The 15,677-nt window shown below is 54.6% G+C and overlaps 1 protein-coding gene across 1 annotated transcript in view; it reads left to right on the forward strand.

Moving 5' to 3' along the window:
* Positions 1-15,149, forward strand: part of Grik3 (glutamate ionotropic receptor kainate type subunit 3) — a 213,346-nt gene extending 198,197 nt beyond the window's left edge. Inside the window, exons 14-16 of the mRNA XM_046418816.2 lie at positions 5,767-5,989; positions 6,358-6,608; positions 9,091-15,149. Of these exons, the coding sequence (XP_046274772.1) occupies positions 5,767-5,989; positions 6,358-6,608; positions 9,091-9,285 (669 nt within the window). The 3' untranslated portion in view covers positions 9,286-15,149. The remainder of the gene's footprint in view (positions 1-5,766; positions 5,990-6,357; positions 6,609-9,090) is intronic.
* The last annotated feature ends 528 nt before the right edge of the window (positions 15,150-15,677 follow it).

A 15,677-nucleotide genomic window follows, 5' to 3' on the forward strand; every position in this document is an offset into this window, starting at 1 on the left:
GGAGGTCTTTGAAAACACTGTTTGGCTGTAAAATATGTAGGCAAAATGTAAAGGAGGATGTGGGAGCAATCGTGCTCTCTGCAGGGCGGGCTGGGTGGCTTTGAAGGGAAAAGAAGTGGGGAGACAGCTTCTCAGCAGATCTAGCCCTCTCTGACTGGTGGGGCTGGGGAGCTGAGCAAGGTGGGAGGGAGCCTCTCCGGAAGGGCCCTGGGCATGGTCAGTCCCTCTACTCTGCACAGCCTCTGTCCTAGCATCTGTCCTGGAAGGCACTTGGAGAGGTTCCCCCATCCACCCCCTGCCTCTAGCTGCATAGCTGTCTCTTCCCTGAGCTGCAGGCATCTGAAGGATGCTCCCCTCCGCTCAGCCTCCAGTTTCTCCAGCCCCATCTGCTGGCCTTTCTTGGAGCTTTAGCTCTGCCTTCCAGGCCAGAAGGACCCACATGCAGTGATCAGGCAACTGTGGTCAGCCTGGCCCGGTCAGGTAACATCAGTTTTAAAGTCAGACAGACCAGGATGTGAGTCTTGGGGAATAACTATGCCGGCTGACCTTGGACAAGTCACTTCGCTTCTATAAGCCCTTGCTTGCTCCCCTGTACCCCAGGGATACCAAGGCCCACCATGAGGCAATTTGCAATTGGATTCAGTTAGCTACTGGACACTGGTTAGCCAGGGCCAGGGATTCTCTTGTCCCGAAGTTCTCTCCTGAGGCAGTGACTTCACCAGAGCACATTGGAGAGGGGCCAGCGAGAGGGCATCTGGAGATCCTCTCTTCTTCCAGATCCCCTTGGACTGGACCTCCTGAGATGGTGAACATTGGCCTCTCCTATTGCAGGGTGGTCACCTTCCTCTGCACAGGACTAAGCACTTCAGAAAGAGCCCCGAGGTCCTTAGAATGGGAGAAGCCAGTAAAGGAACAGCAGCAGGTGCAGGGTGAGGAGCAGTGTCGGAGAAGTCATTGGAAATGCCTAAGTTGCTGAGGACCTCCCTCCCTGGACCTTAGTTCTCTCGTCTGTGAGCTAGGTATAACAGTCCTCCATCTCATCGAGTTATTCAGATGATTAAATGGGGTCATTCGTGAATTTAGCTTAGAACAGCACTTGGCACAAAGCAGACACAGTCAATGTCAACTGTTTCTGTTTATTGTTGCAAACCGGTGATACCCAGGCGTGTTTGGCACAGTTAAGATTTGGGGGCCATGCATGGCTTTCTTATAGATTAGATATTTGTTTAGATTAATTGCCAGTATTTTAAAGTTTAGAGTCTTCTGTGTTTAAAATTTAAAAAAAAAAAATTTTTTTTACCTTCTGAGCTTCTTGAATATACGAAAGATCTGGCACCGCTGAGCTGGCTGTCCTGCAGGGGGACAGTTTTCAGAGCTCAGAAGCAAGTCTGTCTCCAGAGTCTGCTCGAGCCTTCGTGAGCTATTTCCGGTGCCTGGCCTGGCCCCATCAGCGTTTGAGTTTTCTGCCCCTAAGTCTTTCTTATGTGGGTTTTAAATCCTGCAGCCACTCTGCACCATGAAGATCATATTGCCCCCTGCTTCCAAATAGGGAAACTGAGCCTTAGAGAGAATCAAGGAGCCTTAAAGAGAAGTAATGAAGCCAACCGCACCAGGAGACACGGGGGCCAGGCTCTGGGTCAATAAGCAGCGCAGGCGCCTTTTCTTGTTGCATGTTTACAATAATGCTGTGCAGTCAAAGCCCCTTTTACAGAGGTGAAAGGAGGCTCAGAGATGTGACATCACTTGCCTGTGGTCCCAGAAGGAGCTGGCATTTAAACCTAGGTTGATGTGACACCAGAGTCGGTGCAGAGGAGCTGACCCCTCCCTCTGCACATGCCCACACCGCCCACACCTCTGGGCTCCCCTGTGGTGTCCAGCTGCAAGCCCAACTACAGGCCTTTGTGGCAAGCCTCAGGGACTTTGGGAAATGCTGCTGGGGCACAGGGTCAGTCTGTCTGTCCTCCTTGGGGAGTTCAAGCCAGGGGGAAAAGGCAGGAAATTCAGAGAGGCTTCCTGGTCCCCATGGAAATCACCCAAGAGAAGTGATTCACTGCTAGAGGACATGGATCCGATAAGGCTAAAGCCTCCACATCCAGGAATCAGAAAGCTAATTAATTTGGGGAAAGGTCTCCTTTCCAGTGTGGAAAACACCCAGGGTCTTGCATGGAATCACACCGCTGCTGTCTCTCTGCACATATTCCCTGGGATCCAGCTCCCTTCAAAATTGATATATATATATTTTTATGTATGTATATATAGGCCTATATATGTTCTCTTGTACAGAAATGTTAAATTCTCAAGATTAAGTATCTTCAGCTGGGGAAAATCAATTTACTTCTTTGAGGAGGCTGGAATTGAAAAGTCGTGAGCCTGAAACTTACTTTCTTGCCAATTTTTCTGATAAAAAAAAGTATCTCCGCCCTGGCAGATGGCCCTGTATTGGCTGCTCTGAATGATTCCATTAATTGATTTGGGTGACTGGCCCTGAAGTAAACCTCATTAAGGTTCCCACCGAAGCCAGGACAGGTGGGATGACGCAGCACCTGCAGGTGTGTGGGACTCTCTTCCGTGGGGGTGTGATGGTAGCCCAGGCCAGGGACTGGAACTCGGGGCTCTGGTGCTCAGGCCTGTAGAGCAGGGAGGGAGGCCTGAGATTTCAAGAGGGGCCCTGACTTGACCTTGCCCTGCCTCAAGGTGCCAGGGAGGGCTTCTCAGGGTTGTGCCCCGGAATCCTAGAATTGCTCAAAGGCAGAATTGAAGGGGATGCAGAGACCATGAGCTGATGTCATTGAGAATGGGGACCCCAAGATATGGGCAAGGACAGTGGGAAGCCCACTCCCAGGAAGATTTCAGTCCATCTGCTGAAAGGTGGTAGAGGCGGTAAGTTTGGGGCACTGGAGTGGGAGGGTGGCACCCCTGGAAGTCTGTGTCACAGCCACCTTCTACCTTGGTGTCACCTCCTGTCCCAACGGCCCACATTCTTTGGTGTCCTTTCCCATCTCCCGTATTCAGTTCCTTTACCCACGGGTGGCTTGATGTGTCTGTCCCCCAGCACCATCTGCAGATTCCCTTCAGCCTCCGGATGAAATCCCTGTCTCCCTGCATGGCGCTGCGTCACTGGGAAAAGCCTATGTTTGGGTGCCAGGCAGACCCATGTGTAGGAGGAGTGGGATGATGGGGGGAGGGTGCACGGGGAGGTTTGGAGAAAGGAGCTGTTCTGATCCCATTCTGAGACAGAAGCCATGGGGTGTTTTCTGTGAATGGTTCCTTGGTTACTTTGGCCAAGACTTAGGTATGGATGACTGGCTGCATGGGAGAGTGAGTGGGTGAGATGGGTACAAAGGAGAAAGGATCGGATGCGGGGGTGACCTGGGGGAGAGGGTGAGTATCTGGTATTGCAGAGATGGCTGGACCTGGATAATTTGATTGTGAGAATAATTAGAATTAATGATTATCTGAAAAGCAACTATTTGGGGAACAGAAGTAGCTCATGGGAATATGTAGGTGACAGAGTGTATTAGTTATCTACTGCTGTGTAACAAATGACCCAGAACTTAGCATCTTAAAGCAGCACCTGGCATCTCCCTTTGTGGGTCGGGAATGCAGCCCAGCTCAGCTGAGCGCCTGGCTGGGCCTTTCATAGCCTGCAATCCCAAGTGACCAGCACTGCAGTCATTTCCAGGTGTGGCTTCTAGGCTCATGCGGTTGGTGGCAGGACTCAGTTCCTCCCAGATTATAGGCCTGAGGGCTTCAGTTCTTCACTGACTGTTGCCCAGAGGCCACCTTCTGTCCCTTGCCCTGGGGACCTCTCCATAAGGCAACTCACAACCTGACAGTGTTTCCCTCAGGGAAGACAGAGGACGTCACAGTCTCCTGCAGCTTATCTTAGAAGTGACATTCCAACACTTTAGGGAGGAGGTAAAAGCCAGTCAGGAAGTCCATCCTGCATCCAAGAGGAGTCTGACTACCAGGAAATGGGATCCCTAGGAGCTATTTAGAAGCTTCCTACCACAGGAAACCCGAGGAGGAACCTGCAGAGAGAGGAACAGAGGGCTCACAGGAAGCTGGCAGCGGGAGACTCTGCGCATCTGAAATTACCTAGGAAATAGGAGACATCTGGGTGCCAGAAGATCTGGAAACGAGGAACACCTTGGAGGGAAGAGGAGCTGGCGGGGACACTTGGGGAGGGGCTGAGGCGGAAGAGTAGCCAGGAAGGGGGGCAGCTTGGAACACAAAACCCCAGGAGGCAGGAGGGCAGAGAGGGAGAGTGACTGGCACAGCCGGAGGCAGGAAGAGCAGCCAGGAGCCAAGAGGGGCCGGAGCAGCCCATCGAGGACGAGGACCCAGGGCATCTGAGCCCTTCCTGCCTCTGACTTTGGGGCAGGTAAATTTGTAGGCAGGGCAGTGGCTGCTTATCTGTAAAGGTACCCCATCCCCTGCGCCCAGAGCAGGTCTTGCTGGCGCTCAGCTGGCCCCATCCCAGGTGGCTTGCCACAGGGCCTTGCCCACTGCTCCAGCCGCCCCCACCCCCCGTCCTCACTGCCTTCTCGCCCACCGAGTACTGGGGTCTCCAGGAGCCATTCCCGAGGGGCCATCCCTTGCCAGTAGGAAGATAGTTCACTTCCCTCCCGTCTCCTCACCCCCTCCTGGAGGAGTCAGCTTCTTCCCCATCCACCACCCAGCCCCCGGTCCCGTGCCAGCCTGTGTGAGTGCCCGTGCTGTCACGCACACCAGGGCTGGGCTGGGTGCCAGTCAGACAGGCTGACATCACAGAAAGCCACAGCAGACTTGGAAACAGCCACTAGCACGGGGGCTGCAGAGCCGCCTGCTCCCCTGGGACCCGCTGGGGAGAGCTGGTCCCTGCTGGGAGCAGGCATCTGGCAGGAACTGAGTTCCCCCAGAAACTTCGTGAACACCAAGCACCTTGTCTGCCCAGCCTCCCAGCCAGCAAGAGCCACTCAGCCCCGGTCCTCCCTCTCGGCCCCGGCAACCTCTCTGAGTCTCCCAGGGTAGGTGCGGCAGCCCTCCCACCACCCCAGGGCTCAGGGGTGCTGGCCCTGCCCCTGCAACAGCATCCAGCCCGGGGCCTGCAGACCACCTGCTCTGATGGCCCCCCTTCCCGCTCTGTGATCCCCACCGGCCTCGCTCACTGGACTGAAGGAGAGGCTGGAACCCACACTTCGGCAAAGCCTTCCCCTGGACAGTGCTTCCCACCACCCACCCTCACGGGGTCCCGGGGGGCAGTGCTGCTCAGTGGTGAGGAGCACGGACTCGGGCTCCAGAGGGACTGGATTCGAGGCCTGGCTCTGCCGTCTGGGCACCTTCAGGCAAGTTCCTAGGCCATACCTCCACTCCCCACCTGTACATGGAGCTAATGGTAGGCCCTGCCTCCTGTGATCTCAGGGAGGACTCCATGAGTTCATGCAGGTGAGGCGCTCAGAACTAGGTGTGCACGGGCTGATAGCTTAACTGATGTCAGAGGAAAGAATAATTTTCAAAAAAGTCATTCTGAAGACCACTTGTGCCATGGCAGAGAACCAGGGTTTTCAGGAAGTGAGTCTGAGCCCGAACCTCTGCTTCCTCACTCCTCAGCCATGTGTCTTGCGCCTCCGTGGACCCCAGTTTCCACATCTGAGCAACGGGCAGCGCTCCCTTACCCTGAAGAGCACATGGGAGAGTTCAGTGACCCTGCTGAGCAGGGAAGCAGTTTCGGTCCCTGGGGGGCTCAGTAACTATGTGTGTGTCCCTGTTTCCCTCGCGGCCCAGAAATCCAAGATCTCCACCTTCGAGAAGATGTGGGCTTTCATGAGCAGCAAGCCCTCGGCTCTGGTGAAGAACAATGAGGAGGGCATCCAGCGGACGCTGACGGCGGACTACGCGCTGCTGATGGAGTCCACCACCATCGAATACGTCACTCAGAGGAACTGCAACCTCACCCAGATCGGGGGCCTCATCGACTCCAAGGGCTACGGCATCGGCACACCCATGGGTGAGCCAGGGGCGTGGTGGGGAGGGCCTCGGCGGAGTGGACAGAGGAGGGCGGCACACCCCCCCACATCCATTCATGCACACGGACCCCAGCTCATTCCATCAAACCTAGAGGGGTGGCGTTTCCCCAGCCCAGGAGCCGGACAGAGTCACATGCTGCTGAGGTCAGCCCTGGCTGAGCAGGAAATGGGGGGCCAGTTCCCAGAGGCCACACCTACCTCCCCTCGTCCCACCCCTGCTGATACAGCCCAGCAACAGGGGGCCTGCCAGGGACCCATAGGGACAGATACTCAAGGGGGTTGCCAGAGGTGAATACATGTCCCGCCAAACAGACGCCACCAACAGCTGGGGGTCCACTGTCCTCCCCAGGCTCCCCGTACAGGGACAAGATCACCATCGCCATCCTGCAGCTGCAGGAGGAAGACAAGCTGCACATCATGAAGGAGAAATGGTGGCGGGGCAGCGGGTGCCCCGAGGAGGAGAACAAGGAGGCCAGCGCCCTGGGCATCCAGAAGATCGGCGGCATCTTCATCGTCCTGGCCGCCGGGCTGGTCCTGTCGGTGCTGGTGGCCGTGGGAGAGTTCGTGTACAAGCTCCGCAAGACAGCAGAGCGAGAACAGGTGACCCCGTGGGGACCTGCGGGGGGCGGGGGGCAGGAGGGAGGAGGCCCTGGTGCGTCCAGTCCTCCAAGACGTCCTGCCGGCTCTACTGTCCAGACCCTGCTACTCCGCCCCGGGCCAAGCCTCCGCACCTGTGGCCTGGTCCCTGTGGCAGCCTCCAGTCTGGCCGTCCAGCCTCCACACTTGCCTGCTCCCTCCACAAGTCAAACGGCAGCCAGTGCCCGGCGTGAAACTTAATTTAAACCTCATCAGTCCCCCGGGTAAAGCCTGCAGGGCGGTGGTGGAGGCTGGTACGGTGGCATAGAGGTTCATTATATTGTTCTCTCTACTTCTGTATAGATTTGGAAATTTCCATAATCAGAAGTTTAAAAAAAAAAAAATAAAGTTAAGAGGCCTAGACCTAGCATGCAGACGGTGGAACAAGGCTCTGCCGGTCTGATTAATTCAAGCATGGTTGGGCAGTGGTTCTGGGTCCCCACAGCAAATGAGAACCACAGGGAGAGGGTTTTTAAGTGCTAATGCCCTGGCCTCGCTCCCAGAGATTCCTTTCTAATTGGCCTGCGGTGGAGCCTGGCACCGGTGGTTTTCAGAAAGCCTACAGGGTGATTTAAACACGCACCGAGTTGAGGCCTCTGGTGGGGGAATCGCCTCTTACCAGAGAGGTTCAAAGGAGCCTAGGTCCGGTGTGGCAGGGACTGCAGTTGGATCACAACTGAAGGGTTGTGACAACAGACAGCTTCTACTTCCATCAAAAATGAAACAGTCGTTTATAACCAGCAAGCCTTGGTCAGCAAGGAGGAAGGGAAGACAATCCTTCCTCCTGGTCATCGTGGGCAGGAGAGAGAGAGACGCCCCCAGCTGCTGAGAGAAGAGTGAACGAGGCAGCCCCAGGGCGCTCAGTCTTTAAACTGGTCATAGATTTTGGCCAGTCAATTTCTATTTTTAGAAATGCACCAGGGGAATTGGTCAGGGATACATGTAGTTTTACTTAAGAGGATATTTGTTGAAGTGTTAATTATAACATAAGACATAGATGAATTATCTAAATGTCCAACAATTGGGAATGGCTAAAAAAAAAAAACTATGATACCAAAAAAAAAAAAATTCTTTAGGAATTTAGATTAAAATTGGGTAGAGCTCCAGATTCTACCAAAAAGCCTATGGGACTCAGTCCTGGCCCATCTCTAGGATCTCTTTCTTCCCATCTTCCTCTCCCTTACTTTGTTCCATACACACTGGCCTCCTTTTTAGTCCATAACACACCAAACATGCGTCTGCCTTAGGGCCTTTGCACATCCTATTCCACCCACCTGGAATGTTCTTCCTCCACTGCATCTTAATATTCTTCCTCCAGTGCATCTTAATATTCTTGGCACCAGCTGGTCATTCAGCTTACCTCCTCAAGTAACCTCTCCTACCTGTCCCCATTCCCAGCCCCTCTCTCTCCCATTTCAGGGTTTTGTTATCTTAAAAATAGTTATCACTATCTGAAATTGCTAGTTTAAGTGTTTTTGTTTTTTTAATCTTTTTCCATCCCATCATTAGACCACAAGGTCCCTGAACACTGGGATCTTATCAGTCTTCTTCACTCCTAGATGCCTAACCCCTAGAACAGTGCACAGTAGAGTCTCAGGTAATATTTGCACATTGAAGAAAACAGAGGGATGACCTTTTGCATTTCATAGGTAGGGAAGGTCACAGCTGGTAAGAGGCAGAGCTAGAGTTCAGAGGTGGGTCTCCACCCCTGCATCCCATGACTTTTAGGCAGGTGGTCCTGGTGCCCTGGCCTTGCTGGTCAGGTGAGGCCTCCGCAGCCCCCACTGCCTTCCATACAAGCCCTGGGATGACCACTGGGGGTTCATCTCATGGAAGCCACCACCATTCGATCCGCGTGGCAAGGCTGCACTTTTGATGTTCCTCTTTGGCTGCCTACAGGGACCAGGGCCAAAAACTGCCACCCAACCACCCTGCAAGGAGCTCCCTCCCAGTTGCCCACCGTGACAAACACGTGCTGGGCTTTCCTGCATGGGAGGACAGCGATTCTTCCCTGGTTGGAAGTCCTGCCAGGAGAAGGGCTGCCCACGCCTCCACCAAGTGTATCTGGAGCCCTGAGTCTGGGCCAGGCCTGGCGCTGGGGGTTGGGCTCGCGGGAATGAACGTGGCTGATTCCTGCCCTTAGGGACCAGGAGAGAGGACCAGACAGATAAACCAGAGCTCCTCGAACTCTAACATGCACGCCAATCATCTGTTTGCTCATCTGTGAGCTGGGGATGACACTACCTGCCCCACATTCCTTAGTCCCCAAACAAGAGAGGGGGTTTTGTAGACGACTGTACAAACTAACCCTCAAGCCGGAGGCGGAGGAATGGGTGGGAGCAGGTGTGAGACGGATAGGGAGGCTCTGGCACAGGGTCTGGGAGGAGGGAGGAGGCGGCCAGAGTTGCCAAACCAGGCTAACTCGTGGGCCCTGCTTCGTCCCCAGCGTTCCTTCTGCAGCACTGTGGCCGATGAGATCCGTTTCTCCCTCACCTGCCAGCGTCGGGTCAAGCACAAGCCACAGCCTCCCATGATGGTCAAGACTGACGCCGTCATCAACATGCACACATTCAATGACCGCCGGCTTCCGGGCAAGGACAGCATGACCTGCAGCACATCCTTAGCCCCTGTGTTCCCCTAGGCTCAGGTGGGGTGGGGACCACAGGCCTGACGCAAGGTAAAAGAAACTGGAAACTGGAAAGGATATCCCCATCCCCCACGCTGAGCTTGGGGACCAGAGCTACTGCCTGCGTGTGGGGCCAGGAACTCTCGGCCCCAACCTACCAGGAAACCAGCAGGCCTCAGGCCCGCTGTGGGGGCTTCCTTCTCCTCCTGTCTCTTCTGTGGGTTTCTAAAGCTGCCAGCCAAGATAGCCAAGGCCAAAGGAAGCACATGCCTCTCTCAGGCCAAACTCACCGCCCCCGCCCCCAACTTTCCTCTAGAGTCAGGCCACAGGAAATGGGAAATAGATCTTATATTGCCACTCCTTCCCCAAGAGCCCAAGCCTTCTTGGTCTTGACCATGAGACCAGAGATGCAAAACTGGGCACCTTGAGGATCTTAGAGTGGGGTTGCCAATGGAAACCCAAGGATGGTCATCCCCTGCAGCTGGGTAAAAGGAAAGCTTCAGCCCCTGAGGGCTGTTCACATGGCCCTGATCTTCTAGACTTGGCTTGACCCATGGCAGCTCCTTGGCCAAGTTGAAGGCAGAATGAAAAAGAGGAGAGAAGAGAATGCACAGATAGAAGCCGCCATTTTGAATCCTTACAGATAATGTCCCAATGGCTCCCACTCCTCCAAAAGGGGTAATAGTCACCACAGATTCTCCACGTTCTGGCCACAGGACAGAGGACCCCATGCGTCTATCATAAAGGATGCCCAAAGATCCATCTGATATTTGAAGCCCAGGAGAGGAACTGTGGATTCCATGAAAAATCCACAAGCCTTTGACCCATGGACCTTGCTTTGCTGGTCACCAAGCTGTTTTCTAAACCTCGTTGGCATTTGGGAACCTGGGATCTGTGCCATCTACTCATCACCCACTCTCCATGCCTAGCCAGTTGAACTTGGCCTTACTTTCATCTTGAAAGAATGACCTCGATTGAAGTGAAAGTCAAGTTATCCCTTCTTAAAAGAGGGGTCAGTGTCCTATTGAACCGGCTAACTTTGGGGTAGGTGGGAAAATCCTGAGGGGAGCCAAATAACTCCTGCCTTGGAACAGAAGGTTTTGAGGAATGGGATAGATTCAGGCCCCAAGGGCAGGGAGGGAGAAGCTGCCTCCTGGAGAATTAACCAAAGACCCAACACAGAGACACATGCCCTCCTGGCCCCTGGTCTCTTCTCTGGAGCAGCTACGGCCTTGCTGGGCTTGGGGGAGAGAGCAACGTGTGGGCTGCCAGGGAGGGAGGCAGACCAGATGGTCTGGGGGTTCCACCTTGCTATCATGGATTTTCTAGAGGTCTGGGACTTTAAGATTCTTAGAGAAGAACGAGACGTGAAGGGTGAGGTGCAAAGTGTCCTTAAAGAGTGCATTGTGGGGCCAGCAGGCCTCCCGTGGCCAAGGGTAGAGGGTAATTTCTGGGCAAGGTAGAGAGGGCCGGAAGTTCTGGACTGAGGACCAGGGGACAACAGCCACTTCTCCCCCCTCTGTCCTGGTGCTGCTGGGAATCCAGTGAGAAGAGCCACATTTCTGCCTCCAGGGCCTTCTCGGTGGGGGTGAAGCACCCTCCCTGGGCACATGTGATGGAGCCTGTCTCTCCTCCAGACTGAGCGGGACCCCCACCCCCATGGTTCCCAGAATCACAGCAGGACGGGCTACACTGGAGGAGGGACCCAAGGGCTAGACTGCAGTGGAGCCCAGGGTACAGATGATGGGAAAAGCCATGCTGTCGTGAGCTCTGCGGGGTCGCGGGAGTGTGCACGTGGATTTGTCTCTGTAAGTGTGAGCCTGGGGGTTGAGGGGGGGAAACTGATCTGGACATATAATGTCCAGGGCACACAATAATAGGTGACCTTTTGGGATCTGGTGTGTGTGTGTGTGTGTGTGTGTGTGCACTTGAGTGAACTGAGGACTAGGAAGACATATCTGAACCAGCAGTAGAACCCCATTTATGTAAAAACAGGAGAAGCCATGTCGTAACGGGGTTCTGACGAGTACACAGAGGTACGCATACAGGCACGGTGTGTCGGCTTGTGTGTGTGTGTGTGTGCGCGCGCACACACATTCATACACTGAATGGCAGAGGATGGAGGGCAGGTGAGGCCTGCAGCACAGCCAAATACATGTAAAAGGAGAAGCCATGTCATCAAGGGGGCCACGCGTGAGCCAGTGAGCACACGGGGAGGCTTGTGTGCCCAGCGGAGAGCAGGAGGTGGGCAGAACCAGACTGTCACGCAGCATGGGTCCACACATAGGGCATGTGAGGAGCATGTGGAACTGGAGTTTGTGACTGCGTGTGTGAGTGTGCTCGTGCCCAAGTGTTTGGACACACATGTGTGTTCCAGCTCACGGCAGGAGCAGAGACGGACAATCAACCAGGAAGGGGACATCAGGGTCGGTTTGCACTCCTATCACTGAGGGATTGTGTGCCACAGATATGGGGAGATGGCACGCGTGTGTGCACGGGTGACGTCCCCGTGGGGAATCCCTGCAGGGGCTCATGGCTGGTGACTCCTATGCTATAGGCAGAGTGCCCTGTTAGAAGGGAAAACAGCTTTGTATTTGTGATTCCTGATACCAGGACTCTAATGAACACATGTATCGATTCCCTCCCACCAACCACAGTCATGGACCACTGTCTCACTTTGTCAGATACGACTTCATAGCACATGCCACGTCCACGCTCATGGCTCACACGTGTGCTTCCGTGTAGGACGCTGTACGTGCGTGTCGTGTTCTTCTGAGGCTATGCACCTGTGGAGATTGTGATAGACAAAAGGGAAGTGACGTGGGGTTGGAAGTTTTTCATAAAAGGAATGAAGAATGGTTGGATAAACAGGCACAATTCAACGAGGGCAGTCCCCAAAAGGTACTGAAATGGTTTCTAGACTCTTCCATGGAGGTGGGATGGCGCACTTCCTGGTCTGTCCCCTCCTCGCCTGTGTCCAGAGGTGTGGCTAGTGTTCAGCCTCTGGCTGATGTTCCAGAGACCAGCCCAACGGGCCAGGTGCACTGAGACGGCACTGCCTGGGGCCAAGCTGTCCCTCCCAGGGTGCTGAAGGTGGCGCTCCCTCTGTGAGGTGGGAGGGGAGGAGGGTGCTGAGGGAGGTGCTCTTGAGGCGGATCAAGAGTTCTTACGGTTGGGGCCTGTGCTGCCTGCGGGGGGTGCAGCTGAGCCGGGGCAGAGCCACGCCTGTGTGTGTGTCGGGGCACACGTGGAGTGACAGGAGGCAGGAAAGCTGGTGCAGATGGAGCAGAAGGTGGACGGTGCCTGAGCGGGTGCTTAAATATCCCCATCTGGTCCCACGTGCCAGCGCTGAGCAGAAGAAGGCCCTCTCCACAATGCCTGCGCCTGTCCACGTACTCATGCTGGCCAAACCGAGGAGAGGCCACCCCACCCGACAGTGAGCCCTCCTCTGCCCCTCCCTCCACCTGCTGTGGGCAGACAAGAATCCCTGAGAGCTCTGTTGGCATTGGGGTGGCCCCACTCTGCAAGTGTCTAACAAGAGGGAAAGTGCCCCACTGGCCAGTCAGCTGGACTCTACATCCCTGAGGATGGAGGGCCACCCCTCCTCAGTCCAGATGCTGCCTCCGCTGGAAGAGCTCAGCTGGGCTCTGCCCCAACAGCCTCACACCAGAAGATGCAAACCCTGGTCCAGGATGTGGGAGGGGTCCAAACCGCTTACCTCCTAGAAAGCAGAAGTCAGACCAGGGCACAGATTCACCAAGATGAGTCAGAAGCCCCTCCCTGCCTGCTTTTCCAAGGTGGGGGTCCCGGGAGCAGCTTCTGCTTCCTCACTCAGCATGAAGCTGGCCCCTCCCTGAGTCACACCGCCGTGTGCACGCACATCAGAAAGCAGGTTCAACTCAGTGGCCCACATCTGGAGTGGCCTGCATGGATACCCATCTGGAAAGGCCTCATGATGTGGACAATTGTATGAGTTTAATAACATCTGGGACCAGCCAGTCCCATGGACAGATGAGAAAAAAGAAAAAGAAAAAACTAATGGGCCCAGCTCTGTGAAGGGGTCTGTGGATTAGACACATCTGGAAGTTCCAGGTTGGATAGACACATCTGGAATGGGCCCAGACTCTTGCCACAGTGGAAGGGCCCTGCCCTCTGTCCCCAGGCTGGTTGGACTCAAGACCTCATTTCAGCCCTGATTTGCCCTGATGTTAAAATTTTCAGAGCTGAGGTGGTACACGAAGTCACCAAACAGTTTTAGGTAGAAGGTTAATGTTCTGTACAATATATATATGAATGTAAATATATATATATATATAACTGTATGTATATATATATATATGCACAGTGTATATACGCCCATAGCCCATGTGTATACCAGCCTTCCCCGCACGTCTGCAGAGTGTACGGGACCCAGCCGGTGTAGGTGGGGACCAGGTGAGAGATGGGGGCCACTGCAGCAAGGTCTGGGACAGAGGTTTCAGAAAGCCCTTAGGGGTGGGACAGGCCCTTCATCCATCAGAGATTGAAAAAGAGGGTAGAACCGTGCAGGGCTGGCAGGTGGGCCTCGTGTGGGGGCAGAAAGCAGCCACGGGACCTTGTCTGCATCCAGGAGTCAGAGGCAGGACGGTCTGGGACGCCTGGCCGGAGGAAGGGGCACACCCCAGGGCTGCGGTCCTGCCCACCTGCAGTCCCCGGGCAGGCGTGAAGCTCCACCTGGAGACACCCAGATGGGGGCTATTCTGGGCAGCAAAGGCCTCAGAGTGGTGCCACCACACAAGGACACCCCCAGCTTTGTAAAGAGAGGGGCCTGAGGACATTGCCAGCATGCCACTACAATGTCCTGATGCCCTGGAGGTCACCACTCCTGCTCTCCTGGCCCCTGCCTATAGAACGGAGGACCTCACCTCACCCAACAGTTTGTCTCTGAGGCCTCCAGGTAGGAGCAAGCAGCCAGGGGCTCGGAAAAATGCCAGCTGAGAACGTGGTGCCCCTGCGACCCAGACGCACTCTCCAGGGGCCAGATGTCAGGGAACAATGGAGGAGACACACAGGTGAAAGGTGGGAGGCCAGAGGCAGCTCCTGTCCCAGCACAGCCCAGTGCCACCTGTCTGCCCGGTCCTCTGTGTCTTCCCCAGAGGGCAATTGGCAGAGAGCCCCAGCGAGCCACAGACCTGCTGGATCCATCTGTGCTCTGCACTTGCAGTTCTTTAGCCCCTCACGGGTCCGTGCACCTCTGGCCCACGCAGGGGAAGACAGAGCTGGAGTAGGCTTGGCTTCTGTGGCGTCTGCAGCCTGCCCTCTGCTTCGGCCCCAGGCATCAGTCTGCACTTAGCTCTGGGCCCTGGCCAAGTGCATCTAAATCCAGCCCCAAGGAGGATCCTGTCCTGGCCCCACTGGGACCAGAGGCTCCAGAGCCTTCATGCCACTGTGCTCCGAAACCCCAGCCACCCCTGCCTGGGCTGAATTCCTGGCTGGGCTTCTGTGATGGGGACCTCAGTTTCCAGCCCCTGGGCTGAGCCCCCTGGACAGTACCATGGGCCTCTGAGAGCCCTGGCCTGTCCCACCACCCAGACCAGAGTGCCTGGACACCCCTGCTCCCATTCAACAAGGTTCCCACACACTGGTCTCTGGGCCATTCAGGGGATGCCCTTTGTGGACATGCAGAATTTCTATGAATATAGTTTTTTGTAAACATTTTGTAACAATTTGGGTTTCATAGTAACTGTGTTACTTGCCAATCACTCTAGGCTGATGTAAATAAATTTCCAAACAAATCCGATTATTTTCCTTTTTAAGACACTGTGATATATCAAAGTGCACAGTTTGCTGTATGAAGTAATATGGTTTTAAATTTTAAATAAAGAAATGTTTCTAGAAAACAGGGCCCCCTTGAGATGTGTTTTCTGTTTCTTTTCTCTCTTTAGAACCAGGGGGTGCTGGACAGTTTGTTTTGGCTCTGTACCCCCTGGGATGACAAGGACATGGGCAGAAGGTTCTGGTGCTGATGAGGTGGGCGTCTCTAGCCCCGCCTTCCTGTTCTGTTTCAAATATGGGAGATGGAGTGTCTGTCCTTGAGACTAGTTGGCCTCTGTCTCCTTCTCTCTTGGGTACATCCCTCCCCAACTTATCATCCTCAAAGCTCCGTTGTGAATTGCCACGTCCTTAAGTGACCCTATCCCTTTTGTCACAGTTGGTGAGGTCTAGAGGATGTCTCATTCGAGCGTGGCTGGTCAGAGGTTCTGCTAGAGCTTTTTGCAAACTGGAAATCAGAAAGCCGTAAGTTAGTCACTCTTTGGAGATGGAAGCTGTCTACATCAATCAGAGCTCAGTGTGGGAAATTTTAAGCAGAAAGAATTGAATACAGGGGTTTGCAACATGAATGTGAGGGATGAGAGCAAGGCCAGCCT

Source organism: Marmota monax, unplaced genomic scaffold (assembly GCF_021218885.2).
Source record: "Marmota monax isolate L192 unplaced genomic scaffold, Marmota_monax_Labrador192_F-V1.1 WCK01_AAM20220418_F8-fsc00008, whole genome shotgun sequence".
Taxonomy (NCBI): Eukaryota; Metazoa; Chordata; class Mammalia; order Rodentia; family Sciuridae; genus Marmota; species Marmota monax.